At 43.9% G+C, this 18,914-nt stretch overlaps 2 protein-coding genes across 5 annotated transcripts in view; both read left to right on the top strand.

Annotated features, from left to right (window-relative positions):
* Nucleotides 1-2,926, top strand: part of LOC308594885 (uncharacterized protein) — a 45,478-nt gene extending 42,552 nt beyond the window's left edge. The window contains exon 20 of the mRNA XM_081208394.1: nucleotides 355-2,926. Coding sequence (XP_081064520.1) covers nucleotides 355-429 — 75 coding nt within the window. The 3' untranslated portion in view covers nucleotides 430-2,926. The remainder of the gene's footprint in view (nucleotides 1-354) is intronic.
* A 3,078-nt stretch (nucleotides 2,927-6,004) lies between these two features.
* On the top strand, nucleotides 6,005-15,352 carry LRAT (lecithin retinol acyltransferase). 4 transcript variants are annotated; one of them, XM_081208473.1, is made up of 3 exons: nucleotides 6,005-6,576; nucleotides 10,522-11,211; nucleotides 14,702-15,352. In XM_081208473.1, exons 2-3 carry the CDS (start codon nucleotides 10,615-10,617, stop codon nucleotides 14,852-14,854), a joined length of 750 nt encoding a protein of 249 aa, XP_081064599.1. In that variant the 5' UTR covers nucleotides 6,005-6,576; nucleotides 10,522-10,614; the 3' UTR covers nucleotides 14,855-15,352. The 4 variants fall into 4 exon arrangements, with proteins under 4 accessions (XP_081064599.1, XP_081064601.1, XP_081064598.1 ...); XM_081208475.1 differs by lacking the exon at nucleotides 6,005-6,576 and adding an exon at nucleotides 8,393-8,634; XM_081208472.1 differs by lacking the exon at nucleotides 6,005-6,576 and adding an exon at nucleotides 8,393-8,729.
* The last annotated feature ends 3,562 nt before the right edge of the window (nucleotides 15,353-18,914 follow it).

The following is an 18,914-nucleotide window of genomic DNA, read 5'->3' as shown; positions in this document are numbered from 1 at the left end:
AGTTCAGAGAGTTACCCTGTGACTTGTCATGTTCTACCCCATTTCTGTGTTGGCCTCTGCAAACAGCTTCTGGGGACAGCCTCATGTTCTCTTGTATCTTGGCTTCCCTTTCTATAGAGACTCATATGGTGCAATCCTGCACATACATTCTCAGGCAGAAATCACACAGGTTTGGGGCCCATGAGGTAATTGAATAGAAAGTGCCAAACTGAAATAGTTTGCAGCATGAGGAAGGGAGTTGCTGTTCAAAAGGGGGAGGGTCACTAGGGAGACAAATTTGGGGTCCCCCCTTGTTTGAATAAGAAATTACCTTTGTTGCTGCATAAAGTGATATATATTTATTTGCTTTCACAGGGCAAGGCGTATGGGCAGATGCTGTTGGACTTCCAGATTAAAAATGTTCCAGATTTAAAATCTTTGATAGAATAACAAATCTTTGGCCTCATTCAGTTTTCAAACAACGTCAAACACATATCAACCCAGAAGCACATACTTCATTCAAAAATCAAGAAACCACCGAAATGTTTTGGTGGCAATTATCAGTTAAAACGTTCAGCTAACGCCTATGCACAGATAAGGAAATGTTCTGAGTAATGCCAGATTTGTTGCTTTGAAAGTGACTGGTATTTCCTGTCTAGTGCATTGGATGAAGAGCCTATTTATTTCCTGTTAATATAATTAAGCAATAAATTTTGGAATATCTTTCTGAGAGATAACCACTGTCGTCCCCCCCCCCCCCAAATGCATGTCCTTCACTGCTTTCTGGTACAGCAGTAGCTCTAGCAGCACTGTAATATAGAGTTTGCTACCATTAAATCATTGCTGTTTGTTTGCAGATAGATGCTACTTTATGGAATCCAGGAATTGTTATTGCCTCAGTCTGCAGGAGGTCTAATTATACTAACAACTCAGAAACACATGATTTTTAATGCTTGCTCAGTCTTGTTTGCTTCTTTCGTCTTTCATGGTTACTGAAACTTAGCTTCTAGATTAGCACTGCTTTCATTGGAGGCTTCCAAATTCCTATTTGGATTTAAAAACAAAACTTGTGTTGTGTCCCAGCCTTCCCCAACCTGGTTCCCTCCAGATGTTTTGAACTACAGCTCTCATCGGCCTTAGCCAGCATAGTTCCATGGTAAATGGATCAGGGAGGATGGGTTTTTTTATCCAAAACATCTGGAAAGAACCAGGCTGGAAAAGGATTGACTTCAAAATGTTGCATCAGTGGTTCAAAGTGTGTTCAGTGTGCAACCAGTTGGGTATGTATATTCAGTAAATGGTGTAGTATGTATTTTAAGTCAACGTGCAGCAAGATAAATGATACATTGTACAACTAATGAAGAACCACTCTGGATTTCTCCAGATGCTGTTGAGCCATTCCATACTCTTGAATTGGTTTCCCAGTTGGTCAGGAAGAGGCAGTTGAAAGGAAGGTAATCAGACAAGACGAGCAATTTGAAGTTCCAGTGATTGCACATCCATTGGGAGTTAAAACTTCATGAGACAAGGTAGAAGCTGGAGTCTCCCCCTGAATGCACTTTAATGTAAGTTTTATTAACAATGGCAAAGAGCCAAAGAACTGATTTAGATCAACTTAAAGATGGGGGGCAAGCTGGGTGATATTTTGTATCCCACCCCCTTTAATAGAATCATAGTGTTGGAAGGGACCCCAAGAGTCATCTAGTCCAACCCTTTGCAATGCAGGAATCTCGAGTAAATCATACATGAACGCTGGCCATCCAACCTCCAAGGAAGGAGTCCACCACCTCTCATAGAAGTCTGCTCCACTGTCAAACAGCTCTTACTGCCACAGTGTTCTTCCTGATGTACAATCGGAATCTCCTTCTTGTAACTTGAAGCCATTAGTTTGGATCCTAGCCTGCATCTTTCGTGTGACAGCCCTTTAGATATTTAAAGCAAGCACACCACCATGCCATGTCACAAGCTGCTTTTGAAACTCCTTCCTTGCTTTGTCATGGCGAGGTTGGGTGGGTGGACGAAACTAAAAACCCATAAATACAAGCAAGCCCTTGGACTCCTTGGGCATGTTGAACTAGTAGCTTGGTTCTTTGGATGTTGGCTAATGAACTTGAAGGTCGCATTTGATGGCTGGTACAATGTGTTAAAAAGATACTACCTCCAGATAAGTCCATATGGGGACAGACCCTGAATACTGGCAAGTGGTTGCTTATCCTACTTGTACAAACTATCGCCTTTAGCTAGGGATGGGGAACCTGTGGGGCCTCCTGGTATTGCTGAACTGTATATCCTATTATGCCTAACTGTTGGCCATGCTGGCTGAGGCTGATGATGTCCAGTAATGTCTGGAAGGCCACAGGTTTCCCTTCCCTGCCTTAACCTTTATTTGGAATTGACCAACCATTAGCTTAGAGTAGTCTGTGCTAACCTGGTGCAGTGTAGGTGTTTTGGACTACAACTCCCATCAGCAACAGGTTGACATGGGCTGGTTAAGAGTCCAGGCATCAGAAATCCTGATCCATTCATTCTGTAGTACACTGAAGATTGGTATACAGTACATGCTTCACTGAAAATGACAGTACAATTTTTTATTTTGAATTTTTTTATTTTATTTTTAGAATTATTATTTGTAGCTGTTAAGTGCTTGAATTTTTTTTATATATATAACACTAGTTTGGACTATGTTAACTTTTCCAGAACCTTGTAGACACATATTAAATTCAAGACCTGTACACAGATTTTGCACATTTGTTCCTCTGGAACAGCATACAAGCCACTGTTTATCAAGATTACATCTGAATATGTTGATCGGACTTTGGACTTGACATTGAGGCTTCTGTACAGAACTAATAAAAGTAGGGAGTACACCTGGGTGTAGTCCCATCTTCATTACTGAAAAGTGGTACACATAATTTTAGTGTTAAATAAATGTTAAATGGAATCAGCAGTTTTGTTGTGTCTCCCTTTCTATCTTTCTTCTCGTCTGTTGACTTTCTCTAGGCTCATCGTAATATAATGATTTCCCAAGAAGCAGCAATCTAACGTATTCCAACTTCATCTCATTATATAGTCACAGAAAGGTAAAGATAACGGTACCCCTGACCATTAGGTCCAGTCGTGGACGACTCTGGGGTTGCGCCGCTCATCTCACTTTATTGGCCAAGGGAGCCAGCATACAGCTTCCGGGTCATGTGGCCAGCATGACTAAGCCTCTTCTGGCGAACCAGAGCAGTGCACGGAAACGCCATTTACCTTCCCGCTGGAGCGGTACCTATGTATCTACATGCACTTTGATGTGCTTTCAAACTGCTAGGTTGGCAGGAGCAGGGACGGAGCAACGGGAGCTCACTCAGTGGCGGGTATTCGAACCGCTGACCTTCTGATCAGCAAGCCCTAGGCTCTGTGGTTTAACCCACAGCGCCACCCACATCCCTATCACAGAAATGTAGTTGTGCCTTGAATGATGAGGCAGACTTTTGTGATATTTTCTGTTGCAAAGAGACTCAGCTTGCTACATGATTTAAATTTTGTTTTCACTTTCTTACCTGGATAAAGGTTGATAGTTAAATCAGCAGGGGCAGGCAACTTTATTCAGTAGGCATTGATCCACCTGGCAAGGTGGATGCTTCTGAAAAAGGAAAAAAAAACAGCTGCTAGAGGTTGGTATGGAGAACCAGTAGGTGTAGCAGAGCTTAACTTCACCCTGCCAGTTGTTTTCTCCTTGAAATCACACTCCACCCAGCTGCTTTCCCTCTTCAGGTAGAAGTACTAGCATCTTTTTTCCCTGCAAAAGGAAAAGCCATGCTGGGTTTCGGGCACTTTTGTGTGGAAAAAGAACTGTCTTAGAAGGAGTTGTGCATCTCCTGCCTATTTGCTGCCTCTCCACTCATAATAGCAGTCTCCATAAGTTTCTTTTCATTTTTTAAAAAATAGAGGAAAGATACACAAAACTATACATGATTAATAGTTTAACCCTAAGACTTCTGCAAAACATCATATCTCATGTCCCCTACCACACACACACCAAAAAGCAGATAAACAGTTAATACTGTGTAATATTTCTGTTTGTGACCCATCTTAACAAGGACTAGACCTCTGGGAAATTCATTTTGTGCAGAGAATGGGAAGTGGCTAGCTGCATTAATTTAAAGTCCATTAGTCAAGTATATATTTAAAAAGTCAGTGGTGTAGTGGTTAAGAGCGGTAGCCTCGTAATCTGGGGAACCGGGTTCGTGTCTCCGCTCCTCCACCTGCAGCTGCTGGGTGACCTTGGGCCAGTCACACTTCTGTGAAGTCTCTCAGCCCCACTCACCTCACAGAGTGTTTGTTGTGGGGGAGGAAGGGAAAGGAGAATGTTAGCCGCTTTGAGACTCCTGAAGGGGAGTGAAAGGCGGGATATCAAATCCAAACTCTTCTTCTTCTTCATCTGTAGTATCCTTTTGTGTATGAACTGACTGTTCTGCCTCTGGTGTGCTGCCACCAAATGATTCCTCCCTTCCAGCAGCTCTCCTGTGAATAGGACTCCAGTTTGTAGGAAAGCTGTGTGTGGCTATCGGCAGCATGCATAAGGGGTCAAATACATTGGACCTTTATAGTGCGATCCTATATGTCTTTCCTTAGGGGCGTGGGTGGTGCTGTGGGTTAAACCACAGAGCCTAGGACTTGCCGATCAGAAGGTTGGCGGTTCGAATCCCCGCAATGGGGTGAGCTCCCATTGCTCGGTCCCTGCTCCTGCCAACCTAGCAGTTTGAAAGCACGTCAAAGTGCAAGTAGATAAATAGGCACCGCTCTGGCGGGAAGGTAAACGGCGTTTCTGTGCGCTGCTCTGGTTTGCCAGAAGCGGCTTAGTCATGCTGGCCACATGACCCGGAAGCTGTACGCTGGCTCCCTCGGCCAATAGAGCGAGATGAGCGCCGCAACCCCAGAGTCGGCCACGACTGGACCTAATGGTCAGGGGTCTCTTTACCTTTATATGTCTTTCCAGGAGTGGTTTCAGTTCAGTTTGATTTTCCAAGTGAGTTTAGGATTGCAGCCTTAGCATAGTTAGTAAGGACAGTCAGTTCTAAATCAGATTTTCCAAAAAGTTACTGAGCAAAGGTGATGATTAGTCAGGAAGTTGGCAGAAAATTCACACATGGTGAAGTGAAAATAGTGCAGAAGAGGGAATTTCAGCAAGCATAGTTTGCAAGTCAAGTGCAGGTACCCTGCTCTCCTTTCTATCTGAACACCCTGAAGTGAATTCCAAAGTATTTTTAATAACCCCCCACTCCCTGAAAATAGAAAATTATTTTTGCAAATAAAACTATGGGGAAGGAAGAAAGGAATGTAGCCAGCCTCATATAACCAGCATGCTTTAGTCTAATTAATGCATGAAGGGGTTAAGACCATAGCATAAGCTGTGACCCATGCAAGAGCACAGTACCCCAAAACGTGCATTTTTGGGTGCCACAATCTTAGGTGTTTTTTGGGCACTGTGCTCTCATGTCTATATTTTCTATAGCACATTTTAATGGAGAAAGTGTATTTAAAGTCTGGTTCTGATTCACTGTTCCAGGAAAATTTTGCAATGCATGGTATTGAGACTGTGTGGATATAACTCATACAACCCTATGTTTACTCAAAAGTAAGACCACTTTAGTGTGGGCCTGCTCGCAGGTAAGTGCACATTGCATCCTTACAGTGCTATCCTAAACATGACTACTCAGCAGTAAATTGCAGTGAGGTCAATGGGGCTTACCATTAGGTGGGTGGATTGCAGCCTTTGTGAGTCACTGGTTGAGCTGTGATGTTAATCCCTAGCATGAGTATTTCAGATTTACATACTGTAGAACTGTAATGCAAATTTAGGCTATATTTTAGTTCTGACAGATTTGTGTCCATATGACGCTTTTCTTTTCAAAAATAATGTGTAGCAACATATTTGTTGCTACAGCTGAAATACCTACACACACACACACACACACACACACACACACACACACACACTTTCCTATTTTGTTATACTTTTGTTATACTGATTCTAGTTACTGAATATGGAGCAAAGTCATTCTTAATTGTTCAGTCTCAAAACGCCTTTGTTCATGGCTTCCAAGGGTACCGTAGAAAATAGTTATTTAAAGTTTACTCAACTTGTTTCAAAGGTATTTAGTTTTGTCCTTCCTTTAACAGGAAATTAGTTGTATGTGAATGATAGCCAACTAAGTAATTGATTAGACCCATGGAAATCACTGAAATTAATTTAAACTCTGTAATTTCAATGGGTCTATTCTATGACTTAATTCTTTTGCCTTTTATGAAAGTTAGAGAAGGTCCTTGATAAAGGGTGATGTGTATAGTATGCCCTCTATAACATCCGTGAATGTTCTCTGCTTGTTTCCACACACCCACACCCCATTTTGAAATATATATTTAAACTAATTACTGCTGCTTTCTGCATCTGAAGCTCCTAACAGCATAAGGACAGTGAAGCGTTAATTTAAGAGAGTGGCTGAGTATACAGCTGAATTTTCTGGAGCTGCAGTCAGCATGGGATCAATGCATAGCTTTTCAAGAAAATGCAACACTCCCCCCCCCCCATCCCTGCTAATGAGCAGCCAGGTAAGGTGAAACTGTTGTTTCCCCAGCTTGTTAGTGGAAGTAGTAAGAAAAGGGTCGCTAGTTTTTTCATACATTCCTTTTGAGATTCACCCAAGCAATCAAGGCTTTTGGCCAGAAACCTAAATAGCATCTCTGGTTTCATGGGCCATTTCCTCTCTGGATTTATCTGTAATGTACCCCTTCATTTGGGGGGATTAAGATTAAATGGCACTGGAAAATAAAACAAAGGCTGCCTCTGTCTAAACAAGGAGTGAAACATCCTGGAAACATATTTTTGCACACTAAGAACCAACACTTAGCTCTCTCTCCACCTGACTTCCAGCTCAAGTTCCCACTGGCAATACTACAGTGAGTTCATCTGAGGGGTGTGTGTGTGTGTGTGTGTGTGTGTGTGTGAGAGAGAGAGAGAGAGAGAGAGAGAGAGAGAGAGAGAGAGAGAGAGAGAGAGAGAGTAGCTATGCAGCCAAGACTAAAAGGCAACAAGTTCTCAAAACCACAAATCTAAAAGAAAGAGAAGCAGAAGATTCACTTAAGATAAGTGTCATGTAAGGGTTCCTAGTTGTGGATCTGGGCCATTTCCTTCTTAATTCCGCATGGATCATCTGAAATAGATTTCTACAGTAGCCCTTCAGGGCCTGAGGCTCGCATTATAGCATTTGTTAAATTACAAAATCCACATTAGGGCAACATCCTTCTTAGGTCGACCAAGATGTTACAAAATAGTGCACAAGTTTGTGAATTCCCGGGATCTCTACATAAGGGTAGATGCTGGAGCCACAGATGGAGTCTGCATTTAGGCACAACTTTAAGATGGTATGTAGGAGGCAGCTGACAGTCAGCTGAAAGGAGTCTGTTAGGTGCTTTGCAGTTTCCAGATTGCACCCAGGAAGAAAAACTAACACCCTCCCTTTTTGGTAAACATGAAACAATCTTTCTCTTCAGCTGTTGCATTGGCAATCCTAAAATGTAACCTGGGAACATCTCGGAAGGGCTACAGCCTATGTGCTTTAAATGTATGTTGTGGTGGTGTGACCAAGGACAGGTAAGCCAAGCGCCTATCAAGTGGAGAAGTTCATAACCAGGACAGGAATGTAAGAGCAGCCCTTCTGTTGCTTATCTCCACTATCAATGAAAACGAGCTGAAACAATTGCGCGGGAGAATTCTCATTTTGCAAACATTGATGCTGAATATAGCATGCCGTCACTGCTTGGCTCTATTCCCCCACCGCACCCCTTTCCCCCATTGTTTTCCCTTCACAACTGATGCCCCCGGCATTCTCCGCCCCCGGAATTTGAATGGGTGGGGACGGAGGGAGAAGTCTTGCTCATTTTCTTTGTTAGTTTAATATGCTTCCTCAATTAAAAGATTAACAATAGCAGGCAAGCTTCTGCCACCGCTGTCAGATCTCTTGCAACATACAGCCCGGAGGAGAGTGCCAGGTGTGTAGCGCTCTTCCATCCAAGAAACGCACCCCAGGTGCTCTTGGGGGTGTTCCAAGCGTGTGTCCAATTCAGTCGGTAGAGCGTGAGACTCTTAATCTCACGGTCGTGGGTTCGAGTCCCACGTTGGGCAAAAGAGTCCTGCATTGCAGAGGGGTTGGGCTAGATGACCCTCATGCCCCTTCTAACTCTACGATTCTGTGACACTGGCTGCGAGTTCCTTCCTGGTAACTCTGGTTAGGGAAGCCAGAGGTCCTGAGGTGCGCCTCTCTCCCTCCCTCTCCGCCCCCGCCGATCCTGCTGCGCCACCAGGGAGGTCCTTAGGCAGCGCTGCCTGCCCGGGCGGGGAAGGAAACTCGTCCTGTCAGGGCCCATCGGGATCCGTTGCATAGTTTGGGCAAAGGGACTAAAAGAGAAACGGCTCCACGCCTCTCTCCCGTTCGGTCCCAGCGGCGCTTTGAGAGAAAAGGGGAAAGGGGGAGCTCTCGCTTCTTCTAAGCGCAAGGCGAGAGAGATCCGCCCCCTTTTCCCGGGGCCCCGCCCTCTCCCCCTTCCAGCGGCCGCTTTTCTGCCTCTCCGGATCCGGAGTGCCGGGGGGCGAAACACACACACAAAAAAGTGAGTCTGGCAGGGGCCGCTAGAAAAGAGAATGGCGGGTTGCGCGGGGGAGTAGCCTCCCCCGCTCCGGCTGTCAAGCCCTTGTCGCCTTCCAGGTAAGATGAATGGCCCCCCATCAATCATGCTTCGCAGATTCCGCTGGGCTACCGAGCACAGTAGCCTTCGACAGCGGCCGGGGGGGGGTGTAGGGGAGAAGTAGCTTGAGGGGCTTGGGGTGGGTGTTGAGTTGAGGCTTTTGTTTGCTGGGCTTGACCCCTCCGCATAATGGATTAGCAGAGAATCAATCTTAACCGCGAGGCACGGCTGGCTCCTTCGGCGCGTCTCTCTGGCTTCCCCGGCTGGGGCAGCCCAGCTAGCCTGCCGCAGGCAGACAAGCCGCCGAAGAGTCTCGTGGCACCTCGAGGCTGGCGCAGTTGTGCCAGATGCTTTCGTGGAACGAAGCCCACGTCATCAGTTATCCTCACTTGCAGGTACGCGCGCGCGCACACAAACACACACACACACACGGTAGGGGAGGGCAGTGTAAACAGTGGCGTCAGAGGGAAAGGAAATGCGGAAAGTTAAAACGGGGATATCCATACATGAATAGATGTGTGAAGTGCAAGATTAATATCCCCCTTCCCCAAAGCCAGCCAACAGTTATTTTATTTTTTCGTTTGAGCAGAAATACTGGCCCATTCTGAAAGGGGGGAAATGACTTTTAAAGGATCACTTGCTTTTCTCCCATCACTCTGCTTCTCCATCACTACAGTTTCTTTAGCACCTTCCTTCTGAGAACCCTGCAAGTACCTCCAGGGTGCATGAAAAGATTAGCTGGGGATGGGGTGGTGGAAAGGGTTTGCCCATGCTTTTGCTTTTTGTCATAACAGAAATGTATACCTTCCCCAATTCTGTACAGATCTTGTTGCCTTTCTAAAAGTTAAAATAAAATAAGGATACATTACAATTCTGGGGGAAACCAAACCACTTCCCAAACTTCTGCCAAGCAGAAACCACACTTGACAAAAGCCCTATATGTTGCATTGGAACTTGATGCTATCTTACCTGGAAACTATGTGGAAAGGTATGCTTTGAACAGTCACATAGGAAATGCAAATAAATGAACTTCCATCATGGCATTTGGTCTCTCACCATCTTGCAAATTCAGATATATATTTTTAAATGTTAAGTACCAAGCTGAGTTCATGTATATGTCAAAAATGAATCACTTTCATCAGTAAGCAGATCTCTGTATCTTTCAATCAGTACATGTATAAACTCGGATCCAATTTGCATGGCATACAACAAAAAACCTTTCACTTAGATGTACTTATCAACATTTTCCTAACACTGACTACATGGCAAGGTTTGAAAACCCATTCCTATTGGTTGCAGTGGCCATTACTTGAAAATAAGACTGCAAACACATGTGCAAGGAAATAAAGCCCATTGAGCACAGTGGGGCTCACTTTCATGTAAGCATCTATACAATTAAAAGTCTGCAATTCTAATATTTACTTGGAAATAATTTCAGGGTACCATAAGTATGCAGCCTTGTAACCCAAACCCCTGCATATTTGGAAGAAAGTCTTACCAAGTTCAGTGACAACTTACTCCAAAATAAGTGTATGTTGCAGCTTTTGTGTCTCAGTCTCCCAGGATGGGCTCATTAGTCATAATCTATCACAACCTGAATCAAATGCCTAATGATTGCATTGGTACTTACATCATTCTAGGCTTTCAAGCTGTTCAGTCACTAAGTGCTTGCATTCTGATAAGTACATGGTCTAGACTAGGTGATTTTGTATGTGTGTCTGCCCATTCTATATACTGAATGCATAATTGGGACTCTTGTAAAATGTTTCTGAAAGAGTCACTTTCTGAGTAGAGGTCTATTTCACTCCACAGTAACCACCCACTTGCCTATCTGCCAATCCAAACTGATGCTGGTTGTGGGACAGCCCCTCTTGCCATGATAAAAAGGCAAGATGCTGAAGCTGAATGAATCAGGAGCAGCTGCAGCCGCAGAATAAGAATAAGGTCAGCACCATGAAAAACCCCATGTATGAAATAGCATCCCTGCTACTGGAGAAGTTTCTGCTGCTTGCCAACTTCAAACTTCTCGGTGTGGGCTCTGGTGCAGAGGAAGAAGAGAAGAAGAAACGATGCTGTTATTATGATACCACCTATTTCAAGCCGGGGGATTTGCTGGAGGTGCCCCGAACACTCTTCATTCATTTTGGCATCTACCTGGGGGATAACCGGGTGGCTCACCTTATGCCAGATATCCTGCCTGCTCTCACCAACGACCAGAAACAGATCCAGAAGGTGGTGACTAACAAGAGACTCATCTTTGGTGTCATCACTAAAATGGCTAGGATCCGTGTGGACACAGTGGAAGACTTTGCCTATGGAGGCTCTATTCTGGTAAACCACATGGACAAACTCTTCAAGAACAACGTCCTTCGTGATGAAGAGGTGGTCTGCAGAGCAGAAAAGCTGGTGGGTGCCACTGAATACAGCTTGCTGTGGAACAACTGTGAACATTTTGTGACCTTCTGCAGATATGGCTCTCCAGTCAGCTTCCAGACTGAGAAGGTAAACTACCACTGTACAAATCTAGCCAAGCAACCTGGCTAAAGGATTCTGAGTCCTTGCTTTGAGAGCACAAAGGGACAATTGCACAGTGGCTTATCTGTATGGGACTGCCGTGTTGTGCATTTATAACCTATTTCTATAAGCATTTCTCACTTGCACTTTCCTTCCCCCAGAACATAAAGTAAGCTGCATGAGTTGAGGGTGTTTCATTTTTGGTTCAGTCTTGTGCCTTTAACTATTAGTAACCAACTGTGTTCCAAAATCTCTAACAATCCATAAAAAGCTATATAGTGCCTTTTATGTTAGTGGTAAGATTCAAGTCCAAGCTTTCCTTGCCTGTCCCAACAAGACTGCTATCCAAACACTTAATGTATCTCTGAGCCAGAATAAACAAATAAACAAAAACAAAACTGTCCAGCCATTCCATCGTCTGGGAACAGGGCAGTGTGAGCTGATGCTGCCAAGGAAGTATAGAGATCCTCCTGTAGCACTGGCTATTCAGTTTTCCTGTCTGAAAGCAAACCTGGGCAGAGAGCTATTCAATTCCCAAAAGATTTTAACTAGAGCCTTCTCTGTTGAAGAGAAATGCTTATCTTCCCATTGCTCCTAAGGAATGAAATTTATTATTATCATTATTATTCAGCTCAGGATTTGACTACACTTACAGTCCTTTTAAATTTTGTTTCTTGCAAGTCAAAAGTGGGCAAGTCATTGTTTTAACATTCCACCTGCCTCTCTTAGATCCAAGCCCAGACCTCTAGCAAGGGCCCACTAATCTAAATAGAATTTAGCCTTAGACTGCTGACAGAATGCTAGATTTGGTATTTTGAGTACTTTCTACCTAGTGACAATGGTGCTGGTTGCAGGAATTGCTATATAGTGTATATATTTCCTCCCGCTTTCCCCCCTAATGAAATGGTGATTCCCTGAAAGGCTTACAGTTCAAGGCTGTTGCAGATTCTGGCTTTTTAATACTCATGCAGAAATGGATAGGGCTAAGGGGTGCCGCATGCAACACTGGCCTCTGTCCCTCTTTCCTTCCCTCCTTTCTCTTATGCCCTCTTGTGTCTCTGCCTCCCAAAGGCTTGCACAGCTGTTCGTTCCAGCAGCCCTGACTACAAGCTCCCCAGGTGAATGGTGTCTCTGCGGCTGGCCAGGGGGTACTTCCCACACCCCCATGGGGCAGTGTGATGAGGCACCTCTCTTTGGGGTGGGGGGGCAGCTCAGAGACCAGGGGCAGCAGCTGCCCGGAGGACTCCGAAGGAGAGGAGAGGAGGTTGAGGGAACACTCCACAAAGGAGGGTGTTTGAAAAAGGGTGAGAGGCTGCCAGCTCTGCAGGCAAGGGGTGACCTAACTGGGCTCCTGAGCCCCAATGGCGTGCCGCAGAAAGAATGTAGTTGGTCAAGCGAGCCATAGACTCAAAAGGGTTGAAAACGTGTGGGCTAAGGTATGTCCTTTCCTTTTCCACACTCATCTTTACTGTGTGAAAACTTCTGATTCATTGGATTGGCTGCTATCTAAAAGCAGAGCATGCAAAACAGCCATCTGAAGCACAGCACATCCTCTGCAGAACTTGAGTTCAGTCCCGTTTTGCTGAATGTATGTTTTAGTCAGCATTTATTTCATATTGTTGAGGGTGGCCCTATGTGAACCTTCCATCTCAAGCTTAACAGTGTTAAGGAAATAGGTCTCTCTTCATATGGGACAGCTGGGTACAGGGAGTGAAAATGAACACTGGTTTAGGTTGTACACTGTGTACTGTTCCAACAGGCAGGGGTTTGGCATTGCAAAAGTAAAAAAAAAAAGTTCATCTTTCCATCAGAGGGTAAACACAGGATATTTTTGGTGTGGTTTAGCAAACATCTAAATGTGATGCCCTGAAATTCAAGGTTATGATTCTCCTTTGTAGCTGGGGATGGTGGTACTAAGAGCAGAGCTGATCTCTCCTCCACCATTCAAGAGAAATAAAGGTACATTGTGCAGAGACTAGGAGCAGTATTACCAGCAGCCCCAGGTTAGCTCAGAGGCGTGCTTTTACAAGCTGAACTTGATGAAGTCTGCAAAAGGAAGTACGTCAGATTTATTTAGGTACCAAGCAAATAATTTCTTGTAGTAGAGGCAGTGTTTCTGGGTGGCTAATTAGAATGGAACGCATATTACCTTCTCTGTGCCCAATGCAGGCAGGAACAGAGCAAGGGCTATTTTGCTTTAATTTCTCTCTCTCTCTTAAAAATATTGAATCTGTGTGAAATGCCAATGAAGTCATTTAGGTTTGCCAGGTTTCTGACAGACAAAACCAGATTTTAATTGGTGTTACTGTTCAGCACTGTTAATCTAACAGAGTTTTTGTATAGTGCTTTATTAGTCTAATAAATGGCTTGGCTGGAGAAAACTTGCAACTTTTAAACCCTTAAGGCTGCCTGGTTTGGTTTTTAAAAAAATAAAATTGGTGTGTTTCCTTAAGAAGTAGGACAGCTAGTTCTGAAGCCTTCATTTGTTCATTTTAAATACACTTTAAAAACAACAGCCAACCCCAACTATTCACTTCTCTGCGCCTCACTTGGATGTCACTGGTGGATTGGCACATTCTGAAGACTATTCTTTCCCCCTTTCTGTTCATTTCACTCCTGCCATCTCATCCCAATTCAATACTCCAGTAAATAGTAAATGTGCAGGTATCACAGTTCTGCTGACGTTTTGTCCTGAAACCACAGGAATGATGGGGTAGTTGAGATGGGGGTGGCAGTCAAGGGATTATATACTTTCAGTCCATCAAAACCGACTTGCTAGAAAGCACTGAAATACCATCATGTAAAAATTAGCAGAGAACTGAAACCAAATTCTAGCCAATATCATCATGCAGTACATAGCATAATTATCCAAATGGTTTTAGAAACACGCACAGCAACTGGAGAATTAGAAATTCAGATGGACGGGAAGTGGGTTCCTGACCACTGGGGTACCTACTCTTAACCTGTTGTGTCTCTCTGTGGTCTCAGGTAGAGCTGTTTCCCTGCCCTGCTGCCTTGAGATCTTGGAAGTTTTGAACCTGTGACATTTTGCATGCAAATAGTGTGCTCTTCCACAAAGCTATGAGACTTCCCAAATAAACAAGGGTGCTTCAATATCCTTTGTAATATCACTGAGGATGTTGGGGTGCATCTCTTAGATCATGCGGCATAGTTGCTTGTAACAGCAAAACATTTTGGACTAGCCCTGCTAAATTTCATTAAAACAAATTAAATACTACGTAAGTCAGTTTGCTATATAACCTCCTTCCCTGGAAGGTGGTGGACTCTCCTTTGTTCAACCAGGATTAGCTGGTCACTTTTTGGTGTGCTGTAGTAGCAATTCCCTGCATCAGCAGGAGGTTGAACTACATGAGCTTTAAGGTCATTGCTAAATCTATGATTCCATGCATGCGTTTATTTCTCAACTGGAAGCAGCCCTTAATTTGCATTCTAAAAATTTCTGCTCTGATTTTTGCAGTTCTGTGAAACGGTGAAGATGATTATTCGGGACCAGAGGAGTGTTCTTGCTTCAGCACTGCTGGGACTGGTTTCTATACTCTGCCTGGGTCTGGCACCTTCTACTACCCTCCCTACCATCATTATTCCATTCATTTTGTGGATGGCGGGTTAAAGGCACCCACAGAGCTTGTTAGAAGTTGTAAATAGAATGTACAATGTATTTATGAAAGCTCAAACACCTTTCCAACATTGTGTACAGAAGAAAAATGTGGCATCCAGTTGTGTAATGATTTAAATGCATCATTGGCCAGAATATGTAATAGCTTACTGTGTAAGCCACTGGATTTTGTGAAAATCTTTCTAGAAGGCAAATTTAGCAATGGGTTCATGGGATTTACTCCCAAGCAAGCATTCCTAAACCGCATTCCTAAGCTCAAAAGTGAATTCTAATGAAATTTATAGGTCTAACTCCCAAGTAAATGTGCATAGGTTTGGACAATAAGGGTAATATGGGAAGAGGTGTCTTTCAGTGAAGAGTCCTTAGCTAGTTGAGAGGGGACAAATAGGGAATGAAAACAAGCTACTAACATTCAGCATCTCTTCCAGTTGTACTTTGAAGTCTGTTGTTTCTAAACCAAATGCAGTGGGAATAAAATAAGTCCAGATGTGTGTTTTTATTGTTGCATATTTAACAACTTCTGACTGGTTCACCTCTGCTTTTTTACATTTCTAATTTTAGACTCTGGGCTTTACAGGGACCACCTCTTTAGATAGTAATGTGTATTACTTCACTTACTTCAAAGCCAGCCCTGCTGCGTTTGGGGAACCTCCTGCTCATTCTGCTGAGAGGGGCCCTGGACTTCTGTCCCAAAGTCCTGCCAGTGAGTTCTATAAAGTGGGAAGTTAATTCACCAAGAGGCTCTCCATTTAAATTACAAAACTGCCTCCCACCCTCCTGCCTGGATTTAAGGGCTGTGAAAAAACTGCACCTTCCTAGAGCTGTCCCTGTTATTAAATGCTATAAATCATGCCAGAAGTTTCTGAAGTGTAGAGACTAAAACAGTTTGGCTGGTACAAGTGGCTAACAAGCAAGCAAAAAAAGAGAGAAAGGCTGTGTTTTGAGGGAAGATGAAAGGAGACTGCCTTGCTCTTTAATCTTTTCTTGACAATGAGACCAATCGGGTTGGAAATCATGAAGCTGCTTTATGACAGCTAATGCACTGGGAAGTGGGAAGCATGTGTCATCATTGTGTCCAGGGCTAGACCTGCCATTAGAAAGGGTGAAACAACCTGTGCCAGGCAGCAGATTTCAGGGTGCTGTAAAAAGTGTGGCAAATTGTCAGTTACTTAGACCGCAGTGCTGAGTACACTTACGTAGGAGCTACCACAGAGCTATTAAGAACAAAAAAGATCGCTTGCGGGGTCAGAGCACCTCCCCCCACAAGCAGGGCAGGAGGCACAAGAGGCCTCTGCCCTTGTTGATTCCTAGCAAGCTAGAGGCTGCTACTGTTAGATGTCTGAGGAAACATGAATACTGTACAATTGGGTGGCATATTTGTTATGTTTTCAGCACCACTGGAGTGTGTGTGTGCTGGAATTTCTACCCCGCCCCCTAACCTGTCTTAAGCCATTTCTGATTGTTCCATGTGGGACAGAAGAAGCCTCAGAATTCAATATCTGGTATTTAAAACAGAAGTGCTTCTTAACATAGTCATGTTCTTTCTCACCAGTACCAAAACCCACATCTTGACATCACAACCATGCATCCCTTTATTGATGCATGGTTGATACCTAGGCTTTCTGCAATGAAAGTCCTCCCTTGTGCTCAGTCTATGATGTATTAAGAGTTTTTTAAATCTCTGATAAAACAATGGGATAACTTCCTCCCCCTTTAAAACTCAACTGGCTTGCATATATATTTGTATATCTGTTTTACACAGTTCCTATAATCTTCTCGGCAGGGGCTTGTAATTGCTCAAATAACTATAAATCACCCGGTTTGCAGATGTTGAAGGAATGTTTGCAGGTGGCCAACAATGCCTTTATAAAAGAGAGAAGATACATTGGAAAAATGGGTTCTGCTTATCTTCTCCCCACCTGTCTTAGACCTAACTTACTAACTGTGGTTAGTTGCTTGTGTAAATAGACACTCAATGTTGGAGCCAATTATGACTATACCAGGGAAAGCCATCAAAATTAAATGTTTCCTGGGCGTTGTTGAAATGGACTCAGACCACATGGGTGCATATTCATACCAGCTGCTAATGGCTCACAGAGTTACCCATTGTTTTCTGGTGGTGATGTCACTGCACTGTACCTTATGTTTAGGTTACTTCTACCTGGGCACCTGTTCCCAAGTAGGTAATATACAGTTTGCCAGGCCAATTCAAACTGCCCCAAAATAGCTGCAATATAGTCTGGACTCGTTTCGGACTATCAACTCCCACGATCCCTGGCCACCATGCTGGCTGGGGCTGAAGAGTGTTGTAAAACAAAACATTTGGATGACACCACATTGACTATCTTTGCAGCAAGCTGCCTGAGCGTAAGATGAAGACAGTTTTAAAAAGTGAGATAGCTTAATGGTGGGGGCTTGTAAATGGAAAACTAGTTGAAGAAGTCTAGGGCTGTGATTCATAGCTCCAATAGAACTATCTGGAGTAGAGCACCCAGCCAATGCATAATGACTGGTGTGATCCCAACTCTACCGCTAGCACACATGAACCCAAACAATGTGAATGTGGGGCCCTTCCAACCATGCCATTTCCTCTTTTTGAGATGCAAATTTGAAAAACTTCCTGCTGTGGTCAGTTTCATTTGCATGGGAGCCTTTTTTCCTTCTGCAAAGGGGGTTGGTAGGAGGGAATAAAACACTGACTCTGCATCCCTGATACCCACAAGCCATACAGCAACTCTGCTGATCTCTGGTAGTCCAGATCTTAGAGTGAGGAGCGGTTGGGGGCATAGTCTAAACAGGCAACTGCTGCAGTAAAACACCATGGCAATTGGTACTTCTTGCACGTGATCATCTCTTTCTCTTTAGCATTACAACACCAAACCAGCTGGGGGAGAAGCTGCAACTTTGGATGAGCTGAAAGTCATAGCAATGGGAGGCACAGACATGTTCTCACAAGGAGACAAAGCTTGACCCTCTCCCAGTGAAACAAAACCTTCGATTCAGAAGGGTTTGTGAAATGAACAGAAGTTGCTGGCAGGAGCAGGGGGCAAGTGCAATGAGGACAGAAGCAGGGAGAAAGAAGGCAGTCCTCAGAATAAAGAGGAGCTTGGCCCTCCCTTCTCTTCCAGATTGTATAGTCCTGTCATCTTCTAGATAAGATAAATGGCCTCCATCAATCATCCTCTGCAGCCCTCACAGAAGCTGGCTATTTGCTTGACTCCTGAAACATATTGGCCTCCAACTGGGGGGGTATTGCTGATCTTACAAGGTGCTCTTTTCTGAAAGCAGCCCCTAGGGTTTGATTATTTGCATAATGGTTTATTGTCTCCACAAAACTCAGCCATGCTTCCTACATTTTCCCAGATGATGGAATTGAGACCAGTTATTTAGGACAAGCAGGTAATTGTCAACCAAATGGAAATCAAAATGAATTTGTCAAGCAAGCAAGGATAGTGCCACCAACCTTATAATTTACTCTCCCCCCCAGCATGTGGTAGAATCAATGCATGCCACTTCATACTCTCAATGAAAAGAAAGAGCTGTAGGAAACAAACATCCATTATTTGCAGACTTATTTTAAATCGGAAAGCACTCAGGGTAAGACATTTTGCTGCCCGAGGCGAGAACAAGATGGTGTCCCTTCCCATTTCATATACAGAAAGCAGCTGAAATGGCAGTTGAATCTTGCTTTAACACTGGTACAGTATCCTTCACTGCATCTGAAGACAGCAGGCTAGCTTAGGGTATATCTGACAGGACATATGACACTCCCTGCCCTTCTGTCTCACTCTACCTAATGGTAGGGCTGGTCCTGGTTATATCCACCCTAGAACAATTACGGTACTTATCCATATATACTTTCTACGAATCTGAAGAGTTTTGTATTGGTGTTTTAATGGGGAAGCCCATGACTCTTCAGAAGGCTTCTGAATATTAACTGTCAGTACAACCAAAAAAACTAACTGTTGCTCAATCCTGGCTCAAATTCCAGTGCAACATAACCCACTGATATCTTTCTTCTATGGCACAGCTTTTCAGTACAGTAGTTGGTCAT

This window comes from Podarcis bocagei (assembly GCF_964188305.1).
Source record: "Podarcis bocagei genome assembly, chromosome: 9".
NCBI classification, from domain to species: Eukaryota; Metazoa; Chordata; class Lepidosauria; order Squamata; family Lacertidae; genus Podarcis; species Podarcis bocagei.
The sequence above is the reverse complement of the archived record's forward strand: the minus strand, read 5'-3'. Positions and strand labels throughout refer to the sequence as shown.